Raw genomic sequence first — 20,678 nt, 5'->3', positions numbered from 1 at the left:
GCTGCGATTCATTCACGTTCGTGTGTGTATCTACGCACACTCGCACACATACACGTGGAAAAATAATCCTCGTGCCCAGCATAGCACAGGAGGTTCAATCCAACGACGAGAGGCGCCAATTACCGTGTTTCTTTCAGGGCAGGGCACTCCATCACAACATCACGCAGGGTATCATAATCAGCAACCAGAGCCTGGTGCTGCAGGGAGTTGATCGCAGAAGCGCCGGCAATTACACGTGCGTGGGATACAACACCGAGGGTGATGGCGAGAGCTCGCCTTTTTATCTGAACGTGATGTGTACGTTTTTATTTTTACATCCGCAGCACACTAGTAGTAGAATACTGAACAGGACCAGAACATCTCACATAGCGAAGAAGAATTTATTTGTGCGCATCAGAGCGTATAAATTTAGAATTCTTTCAGGCCTGATTTATATTATTTAATATTTTTCTTCTGAATATCAATCCATGCCGTAATGCTTTCGGTAATTAAACGAAATGAAACATTATTCACAGGTATTTCAATATATAGTTAATGCCTATCGCTTTTAGTTTGTTATTCGGATTATTACAGTCCTAAGTACAGTGCTAAATCTTCTCGATGCTGCTAAGTAATAATATTTGGCTTATTTATCATATTTCAACGTATAATGAAACACATAGATGTTAATGCTTATCGATTTTAATCTGTTACTTGGATTATATTAGAGTTCTAAATACAATACTAAGCCCTCTCGATGCAGCTAAATGATAGTTTATTCATCGCGGTAAGAATACGAATGGTAACGAGACGACGCGACGGTACGAAAGACCGTAACGAAAGCGTATATTCGTTCGATCGGCTTTAATTAATAAATGAATTATAATGTGCCGAGATTCGGTACTCCCATAAATTCCCACTGTGAAATTTTAATTTCTGGTTTATACACGTATATATTTATACGTCCCTCGCGAATTGCGTGCACAATATTATCAGGACACCCAGCTGTTTATCCGTTTGCGCGCAGATTATCAGACGCGATATCGAAATATTTCGCATCGCAATAGTTTTGTTAATCAATATTTGAATTTATTCGAAAGACGAAGCTATGAAACGCAAAGCGTATTACCGTGTGAAGCTCGTGCATATTTAATATAGAAATTCACAGTTAAAAATTACAGTAAGCGTATTATTAATGGTAAAATACTGTGGCCAGGTATGTACAAAAGAAGATAATAAAAGACTGGAGCGGATTTGGAAAAAATGTCTAATTTAATTAATTATAAAATTATATTTAATGCCGAAAATTAAACTGTCCGAACATTTATTTAAAAAGGTAACGTTGAAATGGATTTTGAGGTGAATTTTTAAGTTCTGATTTTACTTTAACTATTTTATTATTATTGTAGATCATTTAGCATTGGAATTAAACTTTATTCATTTAAATAGACGACAGAGACTTCTCACATCTAAAAAATTTACAAAATACAATTTGTGGGTGAATCATTGAGATAGGAAGAAGCCAAAAACTTTAAAATAATGCTTCTAGAAAACAAGAAATATTAACCTAAACAAATTTGTCAATAATAATTGGAACTAAAATAACGAGGATATTTGTGCATAATTGAAACTAAAATAACAGAATATTTGTCCTGTTTATGACTAATCAAATCGTTTCTCTCATTAGATCTTTACGAGAGATTTGAAATAGATCGCGAAATATCGGTAAATCATTCCTCGCGCGTTTAATGATGGCATGAGAAATTGACATGTCACACAAGACGAAGATATCCTGGCTTTGCGCTCCAATTATTTATCGAGACCGTTCGACTTTTGTGCCCCGCAGTCGCTCCTACGTGCAAGCCGAACCAGACGAAGGTCCACGGCGTGGCGAAACAGGAGAAGGCGAATATATCCTGCCAAGTGGATGCAAATCCGCCGGAAGTGCAATTCAAGTGGACCTTCAATAACTCCGCCGAGAGTATCGACGTTGCGGCCGGCCATATCGCGCGGGCTGGCACATCCTCCATCGTCTCATACACCCCAATGACGGAATTAGATTACGGCACGTTACTCTGCTGGGCCAGCAATCACATCGGGCAACAACAAGTGCCCTGTGTATATCACATTATACCGGCGGGTAAGAGATCCTCTTGCATTCGTATCTGTATCGCGATATTTCGCGAAAATGCTAGGCGACGTTGGCTCCCGATAACGCAGCGTGAATTTTCGATCTAGATGATTGATCATCGCGACGAGTTTGCGTGACGTGCGTAACAAAATTATTATGCAAAGTACAAAGAAATTTAAAAAAAAAATCGATACGTAATATTTATCGCGCACTAACACAATTCAATCCTTCTTTAATTTATGGTTGCCCTTGGCGAGAGCTAGAATGAATAGATATAGGAAATGGCAAGAAATTTCTTTTCAGAGGGAAGAATAGAGCCAGCGATGATAATTTCAAGAGCCTTCCCCTACACTTCGCGTATTAAAAATTTATGCTTGTTCAAAATGAATTTCCATCCGCCTGCATCTAGTTCGCCTGAAAATTTTGTAAATTGGTAAAATTAACGACAAAGCTAGTGGTTTTCACCCGTGGGACTTAAATCTTTCGGGAATTGCAACTTTATACTAATTTAGGATTCAGATTTTGTTCCTAGTTTCCAAAGTCTCACATTTACGTAATTGAATAACTAATTCGAATCTTAGTACGAAATTGGAAAGACGCGGTGTGTGTGCCGTTTTAATAAAATCATTCAATTACGTTGAAACTTTGAAGGCTTGTCGTAATTAGTCCCACAATTGGTATTGTTACAATAATAACAACATGAATACGTGATAATGAGAAGTCGCGGTTTATTTCCAAATATCAAAAGTCTTTGAAATGTATATAGATAAAACCTAAGGAATACTGTTATTATACATTGTATATTTCTCTCTCTTTACATTCGCGGTAGCACAAAGGGGATCTCTCTTTTATTTGTTAAACAAATCATTACGATGAACAAACCTGATACTGTTGGTTTTTATTTAAATTCTTAAAAAACTTTATATAAGCCGAGTGAATTTATTTGTATAGCATTGGCATCCTTGTTATTCCCATGTCCGCGTTTCCGCCGCGTATCGATGCTCGAGTTACCAATTAATTGCGATTCGCGAATCATGCTATCGAATTGCTCTACAAAGAAAACGCGCGTACGCGTATACAAGGTTGTGCACGTCGGGCGAGTAAAAAGGGGACATCGCGAGAGAGAGAGAGAGAGAGAGAGAGAGAGAGAGAGAGAGAGAGAGAGAGAGAGAGAGAGAGAGAGAGAGAGAGAGAGAGAGAGAGAGAGAGAGAGAGAGAGAGAGAGATGGTAGCAGGTGTCCGGTGCGCTATGATTTTTCAGTAACCATAAACGCGAAAACAACTCAGCATATTCCCGCTTATTTCCTTTTCTTTATCTCCCTCACCCTCGCGTCCCTCCGCCAACGCAATCTGCCGTTATCGTTTCGTTTGCGCCCTTTTAGCCGGCTTTTACGAGCCGCGAAATGTACCGTCGACTAATGCCTTTACGGAAAAAAGCCAGACAGCCGTATATACAAACACATATATAATATCTTTACAGCCGACTCGGTTACAAGTGGCTTGTATGCGCCAACTCACCGTGCACCGGATTTACAGGGCAACTATCACGCCCTGATTCGCGAATCTACCGCACGCGAGACGATATGTTGCCATAACGCCTTCCCCTTTCGCGCGCCGTCTGTGTACGAGACTATACATCATTTCGGCGCGAGAGAAAGAACTGGGCATTGAAAGTTGGAGTAAACTGCAGAAACTGCTGACGCTGAAGAGTTATCGCTCTACTTATGTAATTAGTTTCGCTTAAAATTCAGCGCGCTTTAATATAGCGTAAAAAGTAGAAATAAACAAACTTCGGGAACTACGGAGAAGCTGTTGCGCAATTTTTTTTCTGCATTAAGTATTTTTTTTTTTTTTTTTTTTTTTTTTTTATAATTATTCGACTCTCTCTGACCGGTATCTATGGGGCTTCCGAGTTTCACGGTTTGAGAAAGAGAGAGGAAAAAAGAGTTATTCTATTTTTCTAAACTATAGAAGAATGTAGCTTTTATATTGATTAACCAGTTTTAATAGAAGACGACGAGCCAATTTTTTGCGAAATATAGAATTGAAGAGTGGGCGGAAAAAATTGCTATACCTTTTTTATTTAATCTGAATGCTGAACGCAAAATTGTTTGCAATCTTAAGAGGCTTTTTCCATATTGCTGGTATGCGAAATGAAAATATTTCGGTGTTATATCATCGTTAATTCATTTATTCCTACAATTCGCCTGGCCAATATCGACTGCCATGGAAACAAGCAAATATTTTCATCTGAATCTGTCAAAGCTTGGAACAATATTGTTTTAACAGTTATTAAAAAAGCATTAAAAAAGATTCACAAAATGTTCCGAGTTATTTTTGAAACAAAAAAATTGATATAAAGCCTCAAAATCGTGGATATCCAAAATTTGTTTTCGCTCTATATATGTAATTCGATTTCGTGCCTTTTTAATTTTGACGATCGTTTTTCATCTGTCGTTTCTCTTTTGCGCCGCCCGTCTTACCTCTCCTATAATTATCTCGGCGCGCAAAGGTACATCGATTATCGAAAGGGCGCGCTTGGAGAACTCGAAAGTTACTCCCCCCGCGCGCGATATTATCGCTGCCTCGTGGGCCATTACGAGCTGTTACGAGCGCGCGCGAAAATGATCCCGTGCACGCGGCGCATTTTAAAAACGCAGGCGAACCTTATCCGTGACAGGCCGACCAGACATGGTTCACAATTGCACGACCTCGAACACGTCGACCAGCTCGTTTTCCGTGCGGTGCACGGAGGGCTTCAACGGCGGCCTGCCGCAGTCCTTTCTGCTGGAGGTGCGCGAGAGCAACAGCCAGGAGTTGCGTGTCAATCTGACGTCGCCCGTGCCGCGCTTCAACGTCACTCACTTGGAGTCCGGCGCCCTTTATCAGGCCTGCATTTACTCCTACAACGACAAGGGCCGCAGCGAGGCGATGGTGGTGCAAGCCGGCACTCTGAGGCTGCCGGAAAAACAGCTGACGTCCGAGTCGGGTGAGAGAGAGAGAGAGAGAATTCTCGCAATTCTTTTCCGGATCTCTGCGAGTTCCGGCAATCGCGCTATATTTTCACGTTAATATTTTCCCCGCGCTAAAAGTCGAATATTCGACGGAAAAAAACACGTGCGTAGATACATATTGCGATGTAAGTTCCGTTGCGTACAGCGTTGGATATTAAAAAGTAAACTGATACACTCGTTCGATATATTTGAAAAATTCCTGCTAGACTCGCTGAAACGAACTCCAAAGCTTTCAATATCTTCCGAACAAGCTTCGGTATTCGATTTGCTTGAAAGTTCCGAGGAAGTATTGACTCGAAAGCATCACATCATTTTACGTGGTGGTATCCTACACGAGTAGGTTTTCAAGCCTTTTTGCTTTGCAACGCAGAATTCTTAATTTCATCGTGGAGAGATCGCGCGACTGTATCATACATTTTTTGGAAGAAATTTACGTGACAAGAAACAAAGTCCATTTCTGGGAAATGAAATTATAGAATTCAATTAATCTTTAATCAAATTACGATCATGGACCTTCCGTTCAATAAGGTTGCGGACTATTGAAAACCTAAATCATCACAATTTGAATCCTTATGATCTGATTTCTTTTAATCTCCTCGAAATTTTTGACGTGTTTCTCTCTTTTTATAGTGCAATGTCTATGTGCGTCCGATGTTATGCGAAACGTTAATTCCAAAAGACAACGCGAGATTTAGGTAATTACGGAAAAATTTCACGTTCGATGAGGCAGCGCGGCTCTTCGCTCGCGCTGCCAATTGGCCGAATTGATGAAAAGCTATCGACTCAATATTAATTCGTCGAGCGAGCCGCGTAAAAAGCTCCCGGCGCTTTTATAACCCGTCGGGAAAAATTGGGTCAGGAATTGGCGATTTAATACCATCGGACAATTTTCCCGTTGTTTGCCTGATGCGATTGTTATCGTAATTTTTAATTCGTCCACCGCCGGGGTGGTCCGCGAATCGCTTTATATATCTCTATTAAAATAAAATGCGCCCCGCGCTCTTGTATTTGGGGCACATTGCTCGTTGCATTTCGACGGGATATGCAAACAAGTCAAGCGTGACACCTGTGTCACGCACCTTTTATATTTTCATGAAAACCATTGCCCATTTACGTTATTAACATTTCGTGTAGCATCAAGCTGTTATATTGTATCACGTAATTCGTTAAAAATCCGCGATGCCCGCACGTCCAAACTTTAAAGTGCTTAAAAGCGTTTTCATTAAAGAGAATGTCATTTGTGTCGAAGTGCGGGATTGAAAGCTGTTTGAAATAGTTACATGATAATACCATCTAGACTGGAACGACGTAATAATACGACCTCTATTAATTAAAATGATTACGTGATAATGTAATTATCTCAATTAGATGGTCCCGTGCTCTCGATATATATATCTATCGATCACCTCTAGTTCTCAATTCTTCGACTGGGCGTTTTGCAGAACGGCCGAGGCAGCATGACAATCTAACACCGATGCTGAGTGTGACGATCGGCGTTGTGATGGCCCTCATTATCGTCGCGATCATAGTGATGGTCGTCCTACGGGTTCAGCACACGCACGTGGAGGAGCAGAACAAGTCGCAGATGGAGGATCACGCGAAGCAGACGAAAGCCGTTCCCATACAAAGGGAGCTACGATTCCGGGAGGGATGCAGCTTGCTCGCGGACGAGAAGCATCCCAGCAGCCCGTTCAGAAAGCTGGAAACCAGCGGTGATCTCAGCGAAAGCGACGAGAAGAATCCTGACATTATTCCGCAGCAGATCACTGGTTTGTATCTTTGCGATTCCTGTGTATTAAGTTTGGAAAAGCTACGAAAAGTGAAATAAAAATCATGTCTAGATGACAAATTTAAAAGAAATATAATAGAATTAACAAAAATCGAAAATACACAATTTTGTCTTTTTAAACACAAATATATTTTCTGGAAAAACTCATAAATTAAAACGTCGATATACGATATAGTAAATTAAAGGAGCATGCAGGTGCGAAAGAGTTGTATAAATTACAAAGTATCTAAAAGCAATCTTCAAGATTGAAAGAAAATCTCGCCGATGGAGCTCTTCCGCACGTTTTACGCGGTTGTTTCGGAAATTCCCTCGTTCGTGTTTACACTCTCGTAAAACTTTCCGCGGCGAAATTTTTGGTGGTTCTAAAACTATCGTGAAATTTTTGCGCAGGTGACGAGCCGTCGGAATACTTGAGGAAGCGACGTCTGGTATCAACGATCGAGACGTCACCGTCGAGGAGCCTTCTAGAGCACTCGACGGTGACTTCCATCAGCGGACACAGCAGTTACGTCGGCTACTGCACGATCCGTAACGGCATGCCGCTGCACGAGTTCTCCAACTTGTCGACAAAGCACAAAAGCGTAAGTTCCATTGGGAATTCGATAATGTAAATGTCGTGCAATGCAAATGTCCCGTAGATATTTAACGAAATAACGGAGTAAGCTTACATTGACAACAATCGATGAGAGTAACGTATTGAAAGGATCGATTGCACAATTCAGACTTAGATTGAATAATTAAATTGAATATCAATAATACAGCGTGAAACGTTTTTCGTAATAACGATAATATCCTTCGATTATCTCTTTTAAATAATTTTGACTTTGTATATGATTCAATTTGTCGATAGACATACGGAAATTATGAGTGACACGTTTTAGTTTCAGCCGATGGTGAGCGATGTCTACGAGAGTGGCGTTTGCACCCTGCCCAGGCAACACTGGCCCAGCCAGAGCGTTCAATCGATGTCGATGACAATGAGTCCACCGATGTTGTACGCCGGTCTGGGCGTCGTCGCCAGAACTTGTCCGAGCGGCACGCTCCCGACGAAGGATTGCGAGACACGAGTGTCCGGCCAATGCTGTCCAGCGGTCCAGACGCAGAAGGACGCGACGATAGGCACGCCGGTGGTGATGGCCAAGAGGGAGAGCTCCGTGTGACCCTACACCCGACACGGGGCCTGCACCTGCAGCGTGAGCGAGCTGCTGTGAATCACGCCGTTGTCAATCGCGAGATAGCCGCGGATCCCGGACTACACGAGCGTCCAGGAAACGTTTAGGAGATATCCACAGATCGCGCGAAGATTAGAACGTCTTTCAGGAAGACTGAACGAAACTTTAATTAAAACTCCGAAAGACGTTTGGACAATTATGGTTATCTAGATCTGAGGATCAAGATCTCCTTTGGACGATTCGTGGGGGGATGATTCCTTTTGCCAAACTGGATCATCCCTCCCGACGTCTGTGTCGTCCGAGACGCTTCGAGCGTGCGAGCCGGTTTGAGTTCGACAGGTTTACGTTTCCACTCCACGACAAACGTCACGATTTGCATCTCTCTGTTGAATCAAGTGCCCTTTTTACACTGAAGAACGACGAACATCCCGACCGGCTGCTCTGCCGGCTTCTCTCAATCTCGTGCGTAGCCTCGTGACCGAGCCCCGGTGGAACCACAACCGGGCATCTCGTATGGGTAGAGAGTGAGTTTACGAAAATGTGCGTGCGCGAGCTCGCGGACTCGCCCGCACATACTCCTGTACATACCTCGAGACACGGAAGATATTTTGTACGATAGTCGCGTATATTAACGATTTATTCCCACTTTTATTATAAACACAACACTGTACAATTTGTCTAGTCGATGTAAGTATAAATATGTATATGCGTTAAAGTCGTCGGGGAGAGGCGCCAGACCAGAATAACGTACACTGAGGGGGATGATCATCACCGTCGCGTCACGCTCGCGCCGCGCGCGCGGCGTAATTATTTATAACGTTGACAAGGCGTAAACGCGAAATGCCGGGACTCTCGCGAGTACGGGAGAGAGAACGGGAGGCGAAGTTGTCAGAGACATATCGTTTGTATCTCCATCCGCGGGAATCGAGTGCGAAACGAGGCGTACGAAGAGCGGCGGAGTAATGAAACGAAAGACGGAGAAAGAGAAAAGAGGAATAGATGAAGAATAAAAATGAAAAGAATCCCCGTCGCGCTTTCATCTCAGTCTGCAGGATTCTGGATTTCACCGTAATATTAAGTATCTCTTGTACAATGTATAAAGTAACGACTTCCTTCGAAGTAAATGTACCGAGTATGATGAACGTTGTTTTTTCAAAGTCTTGAATCTTTACTCTATATAATAGGGAGAGGACGCCCCCCCCCCCGATTTACGCCCTAAAAAAAAGTGTGGTACAGTAATCGCGCGATAGCACTTCTAACTTACTGCCTGTTTCGACGCTTGTGAATCTCGATGATACTTCATTCGGCAGAGATTTCCAGCCTCTCTGTATCATATAGCTTTAAAATGAGAAAAAAGAAGAAGAGAAACAAAGGTTCGTCGAAGGGCGCCCTCGTCATATCCTCCGTACGATACAGGGATAATCTCGTTGATTAGAGCGGCTCGAGTCGTGTCTCCGGGTCGCTAATCCGTGAAGGTGAGATGAAAATTGACCATGTAGCCTTCCCTTTGATATCGAGCAGTCGATTACTGGGCGATGCATTTCAGCTGTATTACGTATTATGTGAGACGCGCGTTAAAAGTCTCTCCTTTTCGCGCGAAGTGATAATACCCGCATTTTGCTTCGAACCGCAATCTGTACAGATTGATTTTTCGCGTATAGGATTACGCTCCGAACACGCGACGATCCTGCTGCGACTGCGTGAGAAAAAGAGAGATATGTCTTTCGATGTTCCCATATTATACCTAAATAAGATCGACGTTTATCTAATCGTTCTAGAACTCGATAACGTAATTGTAATTAATTTGTCAATGAAATGATTGTATGTTTTTTTTTCTGACGTTACAGCGCATTCCACGCTCGCTGAAGTAACGGTATCGATCTACTTCAGAAAACTAGAACAGGAATTCGAGACAAAGCTCTTTCAGGCGTGCAGAGAGCGCGAAAGTTTACTTTATTTTCGTTGGAAAATCGCGTTGCTCCTATCACGTTTTAATTATTAAGCGTTAAATGAGTTTCCGTATCTCTGTAAGCGAATTTTTATCTTCGAGCGGAGTCGCGATTTCTGTCTCTTTCGACGTGGCGACGCCGAAAGTTTTCGTTGAAGCAGCACGGTATTTGTCCAACCAGATCGCAAGTTCGCGCAAATTGACCATAAAGGGAATGTAGGTTGTGACTGTTTGCAGTCGCGTCGTCGTTGCAGTCTGTTATACGTGCTTGCAAATGAATATGCAGAGGATACGGTCCCACACACGAACGAAGCGCACGCGTCCGCGTTTTCGTTCGCCGAAGGAAACGACGAAGATAATATCGGGGACATCTAGCGAATTATTCGATGTGTAAAGGAACGTAGAGAACGGCGGAGTCAAAGGTTTTACGAGCCGTAAAAAGCTATCGCGAAGAATTTCTAGGGCGAACACGTTATTTCTTCGATCGCTTAGACGTTACGTTAATACGTCGCTCCCCGTGAAGATCTATTAACATTTAAAAGAAAAATGAGATGAATCGTTGATTATTATTATTACTGCCATTAATGGAATTGATGTCGGAACATTGTGAGTGTATGTTGTCGAAGAGAATTTTTAGTAATCGTTGAAACACAGCCGATCCGCGCGTTTCTCCTCCCCCTACCCCCTACCCCGTCCCCCTTGTTATAACTTTTGCACACATAGAGATTGTAGCCGTATGCAATATAAAAGGACGTTGCAACAAAGAGATTCTACGATCCGACAACGGGGAAATGTCACGGAAATGAAAGAAACGTACAATAAAACCTGGATTCAAACTGCCAAAGTTTTCTTTACTTTGTTCGTAGACACGTATGATCACTATATACGCGCACTATACTACGAGAAACGTGCAGTGAACTTTTTAATAATAAATAATAACGGATTTTTTTGCTAACGAGACACGATCATTTTGAGAATATATTTATTATAATTCTATTTTATCTGCATCGAATTCAAGGAAAGATCAAAGGGAAAATAAGTAATCGGGTTTTCGTATCTTGCTGGCGAACAGTTGATTTTCAGGACACGGTCTACTTTTCGCTGTTCGGGTGATTCGAAACCTCTCGACGGCCATCGAACACGTCGCGAGGCATAATGTCGCAAGGCGGTGGCCAGACATTGTTATCTGCAAAATGACAAATTAAACGGTCATCGTCAACCAGTACTATAAGATAAACGTGAGTGTCGAGATCGAATCGCGCGTGAATCGTGCAGTTGATCTTCAGCAAAAACATGATATTTCGACGTCGGTTGTATACTCGTTTCAATGTATAATTCAAGTGTCGATCGAAAACACGACCTGCCAAGGGAATATCGTTTTTCTCTAATTTTTTTTTTTTCAAGGGTATGAGTGCGTCGCTGCACCTTTTTGTATGCATCACTGCTTGTATATCGTAATAAATGAAACCGGATATCTGACCAGCCGCCGCTTGCGCGAGACATTGAAAAGTTTTGTATATGTACTTTATAGTTTAGGACTATCTCCGACACACCACCACCACCACACACGAGTCTCATGTACCCCATACCAGAACGTTTTTTTGATATTGTAAATATTCTGAAATAAATAATCGTTTTTATTCACGCGGCACGCATTATTGTGCCCCCCTCCCCTTCCCCCCCGGCGGTGATCTTCACGCGGATCAACGACGATTCAATCGGTTTGCACATTGAATGTCAATATATGAGCCATTTATTTCTTTCTAAAACTTGAGGTATTAACGCATGCACAGCCACAAATCTGTCGGAAACAGATGCTGCGAAGTGTCCTGCTAATTTATCGGCAGAATGCCAATAGAATATAATAAAATATGTATGGCAGAGAATTGATTGACAGAAACCGAGCCAAATCTGCCATTTCGTAATTAATCAAATGGAGAATATGCGTCGTTTATTGCTAATATACTATTTCATTTAAATAATTACGAAATGGCAGCTCCCACTCTGTTTCACAGACTCCGACAGAATATGCGCTTAGGTTGACGCCACTCCGGCGTGGTGATCTGCTGGAATCCGCTGACAAACTGCTGACACGGTACAGCTAATGTTTTGCTTACTGACAATGAGTGTACATGTAATTCTCTTACCATCCCAGAACGCGCTCGGCGACGCGTCGGAATACATTCGCAAATGCTCCTCGACGGTGCTGAGCCCGGGCACGTTCACGTTCAGGAGAAACTCGAGGACCGTGCTCTCCGGGAGATACCGAGCCGCTTTGTCTCCCAAGTTTCGTAGCGCGTCTTGAGCGTCGATCGACTGTAAAATCGAATGAAACCAGCGTCACGAGGATAGAAACGGAGGAAATTCTTAGCTTTGTACATTATTCGGTATCTCGGAGAGAGAGATTCAAGAGAGAATCCCTTCCTCCCTCCCCGCGAATTCAACAATTCTTTGAAGCCTCATCAAACCTCTCGACCCGTGCGCGCGCACGGAGAGCGTGGCTTGCCTTACGTATCTCCCTTTAGATCTCTGCAATAATTGCGAACCTTTTCACGCACCGCGTTTGCAATATACTCGCATAGCGTGTACACCTTTATTAGACAGTTTGAGACTTGCTTTAGAATTTCGTCCAACGTGCGGGCGTCTAACGTCCCTATTAAGGTCGGCGGCATCGTATAGACGTGGCACCACCCCGGGAAGAATCTCTGCAAGTGCAATATACTATGTATGCGCTGTCTTTTTATTTTAATTTTTTTTTATGCAGATACACGTGCGCCAAATATCAGGCCACCGACCTGATGAACGTGATGATACGAAGGCAGGGGAATTGCTTTTCCGAATTTACATTCATCGTCGTCCGCGGCGTACATAAGCTCGTAGTGCTTATAAATGATATCTTCCCATGCCTATCAAGAGAATAAATCTCCGCCTTATTTCCATTTCTCGCTTCAGGAAACAAATAACGACGAGTAGGATGGATCGATCGTAAAAATGAGAATCACCAAAGAAAAATTGTACAATTCAAAGATTGGCAATTCAAATAGGCAATAATTTATTTTAACATTTCTGTGGTATATAATCTATAATGTTACATAATGTGCAGATAAAATATTCAATTGTACCTCTAACACGTGTAGGTAATACGTCGGGTAAACAAGAAACAGTCCAGTGATGGGCATGCTATTATAATCCGCGCGTAAATTCCTAATAATATTTTCCATTCTCTACGAAATATGATAAATTATACAAGAGGTATACTGTATACTTTTCAATTACGATTTGTGTAATCAGAATTGGTATCGATCGTCTTTATAAAGGTATTGTTTCTGCACAACAGAAACATTAATTATCTCTGATATTTACTCGCTACTTATTTCGTTGAATATTACTGCGAATTAATTTAATGTCCTTTAGAATGTAGCAGATCGTTCGGAGATTATTGCAGTCGCGCAATGACAAAACTCTAAGATACGACACATATAATTTACGATGGCACTCACCGTTCGCAAAACTTCATGAGTTCCGCGATATTCCCCGAAGTAAACGACTCGCGTAACGTAAGTTTTCTAAAAGAGAATACGCGACGTGTGTTTCAAGAAAGAATTGTACCAGTTTTACTAGCACTTCTTGGTATCATTTCAGTTTAATTTCTAATATTACGAATTGTCACATAATGTTTCTTATACACGAACCTTTTATATCACACCGTTTCAGTATCACACTTTCATTAAAAGTTTTTAATTATAAATAATAGTACAACTTACGTAACCAGCAGCGCGAAGATTATATTGTATCACATCTAAAACGCTTTTTCTCACCGGTTCGGTTAATGACTCCATTAGCTCACAACGCGTATTTTTGCTCACTAAGTAATACGCGTTAATTATGTGACAGCCTACTGTCAAAACTTCGTAAGATCGTCTTTCGCAGTAAAAGCAGAAAATCTACGTAATTTCTTTGTAGTTTTTATATGATTTCGGCATGCATTGTAAAAAACATTGGTAAAAGAAACAATCTGAATGCATTCAAAGAATACCTTTTCCCATCCAACCTGAATGCTTACTTTGAAGCTACCTTCGTTTGCTGTAAGTTTTATATACGCAGTGAATAAAAATACGACATATATATACGTTGGCGTCATGAATATTTTAATAGAAAAATATGCGCCAAAGATTGAGCTGCTCCGCATCGTGAATAAATGAGTACGAATTAAAAAGTAAAAGCGAAGAAGATAAATCAATGATGCACTCGGAAGACGATCTCGATATAAGTATATGCATCAAATAAAAAAAATGGCCAAATAATTCTTTTTTTAATGAGATTCTCTAAAAATATATTTATCAGAAATTTCTACATTAGTGATAGATTGCTATCGCAGACCAGAGATTCATGTAATCTAATTAATTTATATAATCAATCGATACACACACATTGTAGTAAAAAGATCGCTATGAAAAACCAAATAGTGATAGAATTGTGCAATAAACGATTTTGCATTTTAATTCCGCACGAAATATCCGACTACGCGTTATCACAATCGGTTTAAAATTAACATTCATTATTGCGCTTATTTTAAATATAATACTAAATCATATTGCTAGATCACAAACAGTTCCAAAATTATTTCTTTGCTATAATCGGCAGCAACGGCGGCGTCGGCTCGCTAGGATTACCCAGCCACACGGATTTACTAAAGCGTCCCTTTATAACGGGCGCTTGCCACTTGTTACTGCAGACGACGGTAGCGGTCGGCTTCTCCGCCGTGACCGTGGCTATGCTTACAGTCCTGAAATAGTAACAAAAATTATTTTATTTTTATATAATGAAAAAAATCACGCACTGATAACGCGGATTAAGTCCTCCGGTTTAACGAATTGAATTAAAACGAGATAATGAAAGAAGAATGTTTCCATTGCGAGCACTCCTCAGGAAAAAAACTACTACTGCGGTAAAGAATTTTCACACTTTGACAGAACAAGGGAGGAGAAAATGAAAAAATATTCGTGACATAGAAATAGTATTTATTAATGAAAAATGTGTTACAAATCTTCTTGAACGCCATTTATGTTATAGTAAATTTACGAAAAAATAATTTCTCAAAATTTGAATACGTATTGTGAAGATTTCTTCGCGCGGAGCCTGGCTATAATAATACATACTCGTTCTATTCATATCCTCCACCCTCCTTGAAAATTGTTTATGCACTTTATATTATATACAAATTGCTCTGTGTAATCAACGTTGCAACATTAAACAATTTTAATTAACAATAATGTGAGATAATCGAGATGAGTTTGTCTCTAAATAAAAAAGAAATTCTAATGAAATATAAAATTACAATAAAAGTGCAAGTGATGGTATAGTAATATTTAGGCCTGTCCGTTTTCGCTGCACTTCTGAACTAGTGCCATAAGTTAGAATGAAAAAAAATATATTTGCGTTTCGATCCCGTCGACAATGCGCCAAATTGTTTCATTCTAACTTATTGCACTAGTTCAGAAGTGCAGCGAAAACAAACAGGCCTTTTATCACAGTATATAAACATATGACTGTTTTAGAGAACAAACCCAACAATGATGGCGCGATAGTAATATATACATTATAAAGACGAAATAAAACAATAAGGATGGATGGAGAACATAGGTGAATCACAATTTTCGTGATAACAATTGTACGCTTCGTATTTTTCTATCTGGTAGAAACTGGCACGTCAATAAACACAAAATAATTCACGATTGTCTATTCTAGAAATTGCTTAGGTCCTCTAATGCCAAGGTACTTGACTTGGATGACTGATGGTACCCAGTTTGTAGTACCTGGTGGTAGACGGCTGTTGAGCTGGTGTAGACGAACTCGGCGGAGTCGCTACAACGGGCGTCTCAGCACCCTGAGCTGGAATTCCGTCTCCCTTAAGGACAGAGATGCATTTCCAATGGTTAATGAAATTGTCTTTCCACAATCGGACGCAGCCGTCGTCGCCGGAACTCGCTAAAATCGTTCCCATGCAGTTCCAGCTGACGCGCCAGACCGTGCAGTAATGATCGTCGAACTGCGCAACTACGTTCGTTTCGAAATGCGAAGACACACCTGTCTGCGTACTCTCCCTGAAAGACAAATAGCATACGTTTTTACCTTCCAAATAATTCTTTATGCGGTCTCGAGGAACTTGTACTTACTCCGTCGGCTTCAAAGTGACTATCCGTACGTCTTTCGTAGCTATGGCCAGGGTGTGGAAATTTCTGCCTAGGTTAGGCGCAAACGCAATGTCGTAAACGGCATCCGTAATGCTCGACAATGTCTCGGCCTTCACCCAACGCCTGCTATTCTCAGAATATTCGTAAATAAAGATTTTTGCCCCAAGCGTAGGATTCGGATCGTCGCTACCGACTGCTATCATAGGCGGATGTAATCTAAGAATATATTTTTGTCACATGTTAATACAAACACATTCAAATATTGAATTTTGTCTTATTCATTAGGTAAGGCAGTCATGTAATAATAATTATTTCATATTTTTTTTATATCAATAAAATAAAAAAGAACGAAAGAAAATAGGATATTTTTTACCTTGAGAGAGATGGATTCCACGTAAGACAGCTACACGAAAGTTTGCAGTTGATGTCGTGTTGTAACGTCCACTGACTCAAATTCATGATGTCTGGCGCCTCGTATATCCGAATGAATCCATCTGCGCTGCAAGTAGCCAATAGAAGGCCCAATGTCTTTGGTGCAAACTTAACATCCGTGACCGAGGTACGTGAGTCAACTAAGTTTGTTCTTTTAATCCAATGCTTGCTGCCACGTGCTTCTGGCCCAGAACCTTCGCCAACTGTCGAGAATAAGGAGAGACGTAGAGAATAGTAGAATGTACTGTCATCGAATTCAAAAATACAGAAAAATTAAAATGATCCCTCCGTCGTACCAATCTCCTCCCAAACGGCAGCGGTGCGATCGAATGAACATGTAGCGAGAACCTGACCAAATTCCGGATGCGCCCAAGTGACCTTCCATACCGATCCGCTGTGGGCTTTCCAGGAAGCAGTTAAGTGCCAGTTTCCATGCTCGTCCTCATCCCAAACCTGTAATATTTTATTATATTGTCGTATTATATTTCATCAGCAAGTATATACGTTAATAGAATTCTCGTAGAAAATTAATTCTGTATTATATAAATCTAATATCCGTGTATTTGGCGACGATCGAGCGCGTGGGTAAGCAAACTTGAGGAGGAAACAACTGAATTGAACATCCCATGCGTCTCTTCACCGTACCTTTACAAATTGATCACTGGAGCACGTAGCCATTCGTTCCCCATAGTAATCGTAGGCGATATCGTGTATGAGATCCTTGTGTTCCGCGTTAATGCTGTGCGCCTCGTACATCGCGAATCGTGATAAACGTCAAGTGGTATATACTCGCGTGAGAGATTGTTTACTAAAAACAGCGCGCGCCACGCGCTGAAGGTTATGACACAGCGTGCTCGTGCTCCGTATCGGCGATCGGCGCGGCCGCCAGTGTTGCTGGAAGAAAATGAGGGACGCACTCGATGTAATAAAGGACAGGTGTAGCATTGCGCAAAATGGCGGCCGAAGAATACGACAGCCAATCAATTTTTGGTCCGAAACACATCGCGCCACATTCAATTGTAGCATTAGTCAAGGTTCGTGACAAGTATGCAAACAAAATTAAAAAATTTGTAATTATATAAAACTCATAAATTAATAATGCGGAAACGTTATAATGCGGAAGGTATTGTTTATTGTGTAGTCTATAAGCTCCATGTAAATTAGAATATACAATTATTTTTGTATTTTTTTAATCGAAAAATCGAACATTGCTTCTAGTCATAAGTATAGCATTACATATAAACTTGTAAGAAAAAACGTTTTCCAACTATTAAAATACTTTTACATCATTCAATATTTTGTGTGTACATATTGCTTTATGGGCCATACATATATTACATATAATATCTAAAAAAAATTAATCTGATAAATTTAATATTATGGCCTGGTGCCCGTCATCACCGACAGAATTATTATTGATGCATGAACAAAGACACGTGAATAGTAGCGGCCTCTGCGACCATTTCAAACTTGCCTCAAAATGTACAATTTAATAATAAAAAAATGCTGAGATTTAATTGCCACTCGCGCAATACAGAGAATTATGATAAAAATATTTTTCTGTTCTGCTCTTCCTCTTCCCGTTCTGCGAGGAAATTAGGTATATAACTTTATAACGTAAAATATTTATACTGAAATTATATTTCATATATATATCGCCACTATCACATTTTATACAGCAATATTACAAAAACGATACCGAGTACAAAGTGTTATATAACTTTTTGTTAATTATTTCTATATTTTTAACATAATTTAAATATATATATATGCAACTCAAATATTGTTAATATATTGTATATTTTTTGTGAGAATAAATGCAATAAAATATATTAATACAGCTCTTTTTCTTCCATATTAGTACATCTTTTTTTCTTTTTTAGCTCAAGCTAATTGAATTCAATTTTGTATAATCAAAGTTTTAATTCTTAGATTAAATAGATATTAGCAACTTATTTGTTTCATCAGAGATCCTTATATTAATTGGATATTATGAAAAAGAAGGAATTTGTTTAAACTTGATAGGAAAAGTTATAGAACTTTCAATTTTCGTAAAAAAAAAAAATTTAACGAGAATATTAAACATCGGCAAATCACACTGTTCTTTTGTTTTATAATTGATTATATTAAACATTATATATATATATATATATATATATATGTATATGTACATTATATATATATATGTATATATATGTACATTATATATATATATGTATTAAAAGACTGCCCCTTTAGGGTAGTTAGCGTTGTGAAGGACGCAAAAGTCATGCGTAAGGCGGTTTCGGATAACACTTTGACCCGTTCGTATGGTGTCCGTTATCCGAGACTCGCTCTCGCGCAATTGCATTGCAGCTGCAAACGTATTCCTCGACCACCCCGGCTGATCGCCAGCGAGAATGCGATCAGGTGTATCGCGATAATGACCGGACATTTTCGCTGATCTCGCCTCAGTAATAGCGCCGTGCGAGCCATCATTATCGCATAGCTGGAGTGATTATCAGGTGATCCTCAGGTATACCTCAGGTAACGCGACTGATTATTACATTTATATTAGTATAATAATAATATATATAGAAAAAGAAATTTAATTAAATTTGCTACAATTTTATAATTGAATTCGCTAGTTTTCTTATAACATTCTTGTGCTTCGAAGACAAGCATAAGATCGAAGATGTAAAGTACAGAAGGTATTTCATAATGCTCTTTATATAATTTCCGATCTTACTACTTCTATTCGTTTTGTATTAAAATAATGTTGTTGACTTCTCGGAAGAAGTTGATACGAAGCATTGTCAAGAGAGTAATACGCATTAAAAAATTCAATCAATCGTTGTCTTTGTTAAATTTGCGCGAAATTTATAACATGAATTGTCACAGATACGGCTATTTGTTAATTTTGTATATCTCGAGTTTGTAGAAACAAATGCGTAAAAATTAAAGAAGCGCCAATTAATCAAACGTAAATAAAATAAATCTTTGCGACAATGCAGAATTCTTTCGAGTATCAATCGCGAAGAATGACTTACGCGTCAAGTCCTGTTACCTACACCTCTTTATCGCATTTCCGGACCATATTATGTCTAGGGTTTGCATACGGTGTAAATAAATACTCCATATCGTGGAGTGTCATCAGGAACTTCGGTCAGTCGTCTTGTGTGCGTGAGATACTTCGCGCCTTCGAGTCAGTGCCAAGATCGAGTCGTGAAATGTCGGACGTTTCTTTGTTAAAAAAAAGAGAGAGAGAGAAATGTAAAAACGAAAATTGAGTGACGTTTTTCGTGCGATCGGTTAACCAGAATAGAGAGTCGTGCGAAATCAACGAAAGTGATGTAAAATGTGTCAGAAAATATCGAAAAAAATAATTTTATTTTATTCAATATACACACGTATAAGATAATTATTACAGCGAGTGTAATATTAAAATATCTTCTAATGGTGAATATTCTGAAAGATCAGAAATAATAGATACCTATAGCAAAGCCCACATACACGTCAAATAAAAAATAAATATATTGATAGAATTATTAAATAAAAAATTAGAAATATTAATTATTCTTTCAATTATATGCAATTATATATTAATATTATTCTTAAATAACATATATTTTATAATTAAAATTAACGACTGTCAAATATGCTATGAAAAATACGCTATGCGTCACATTTGCCCAAATATACAATCGCTAATTGACCCGGCGATTTGTGAAGCAAGTATTTCATCCTAGAAGAGATCTTCGTAAATAAAATGGCGATCAGTTTATACATTCTTAGATTCGGGATTAAATGTACAACTCGGCGGTGATACAGCATCCTCTTTTGCGCGCTGTGCTGTCGGTAAACAGAGTGTAAGGACTTTGTAAAATGCCATTGAAAGTATTATGCTCCGTTTATCAACAGTACGGTGCGACGGGATCATCTGCTGATCGATCGGGAGGACTCTATTTGCGTTTGATTTTTGCGGCTCCCATATCCCAGCATAACACAGCCGTGTCGTTACGAGAGGCATTATGCTAGGA

General features: G+C 39.9%; 2 protein-coding genes across 5 annotated transcripts in view; one reads left to right on the top strand and one right to left on the bottom strand.

Moving 5' to 3' along the window:
• LOC143905965 (neural cell adhesion molecule 2) overlaps positions 1–11,677 on the top strand; it is a 262,418-nt gene extending 250,741 nt beyond the window's left edge. For all 3 annotated transcript variants that reach the window (XM_077421646.1, XM_077421648.1, XM_077421647.1), the window contains 6 exons: positions 138–297; positions 1,826–2,119; positions 4,791–5,099; positions 6,567–6,893; positions 7,304–7,494; positions 7,795–11,677. In XM_077421646.1, coding sequence (XP_077277772.1) covers positions 138–297; positions 1,826–2,119; positions 4,791–5,099; positions 6,567–6,893; positions 7,304–7,494; positions 7,795–8,073 — 1,560 coding nt within the window. In that variant the 3' untranslated portion in view covers positions 8,074–11,677. The remainder of the gene's footprint in view (positions 1–137; positions 298–1,825; positions 2,120–4,790; positions 5,100–6,566; positions 6,894–7,303; positions 7,495–7,794) is intronic.
• A 1,376-nt stretch (positions 11,678–13,053) lies between these two features.
• Nup44a (nuclear pore complex protein Nup44A) lies at positions 13,054–17,555 on the bottom strand. 2 transcript variants are annotated; one of them, XM_077421649.1, is made up of 6 exons: positions 17,305–17,555; positions 16,956–17,112; positions 16,601–16,862; positions 16,210–16,443; positions 15,850–16,137; positions 13,054–14,819 (listed from the first exon to the last, which is right to left on the bottom strand). In XM_077421649.1, the coding sequence occupies exons 1-6, from the start codon at positions 17,413–17,415 to the stop codon at positions 14,654–14,656; spliced, it is 1,218 nt and encodes a 405-aa protein (XP_077277775.1). In that variant the 5' UTR covers positions 17,416–17,555; the 3' UTR covers positions 13,054–14,653. The 2 variants fall into 2 exon arrangements, with proteins under 2 accessions (XP_077277775.1, XP_077277776.1); XM_077421650.1 differs by lacking the exon at positions 13,054–14,819 and having other exon boundaries at positions 15,038–16,137.
• Between the last annotated feature and the right edge of the window lie 3,123 nt (positions 17,556–20,678).

The sequence above is a fragment of the Temnothorax americanus genome, unplaced genomic scaffold (assembly GCF_048541705.1).
Source record: "Temnothorax americanus isolate GAGA-0224 unplaced genomic scaffold, ASM4854170v1 Scaffold7, whole genome shotgun sequence".
NCBI classification, from domain to species: Eukaryota; Metazoa; Arthropoda; class Insecta; order Hymenoptera; family Formicidae; genus Temnothorax; species Temnothorax americanus.
Note: the sequence above shows the minus strand (reverse complement) of the source record. Positions and strands in the feature narration are given on the sequence as shown.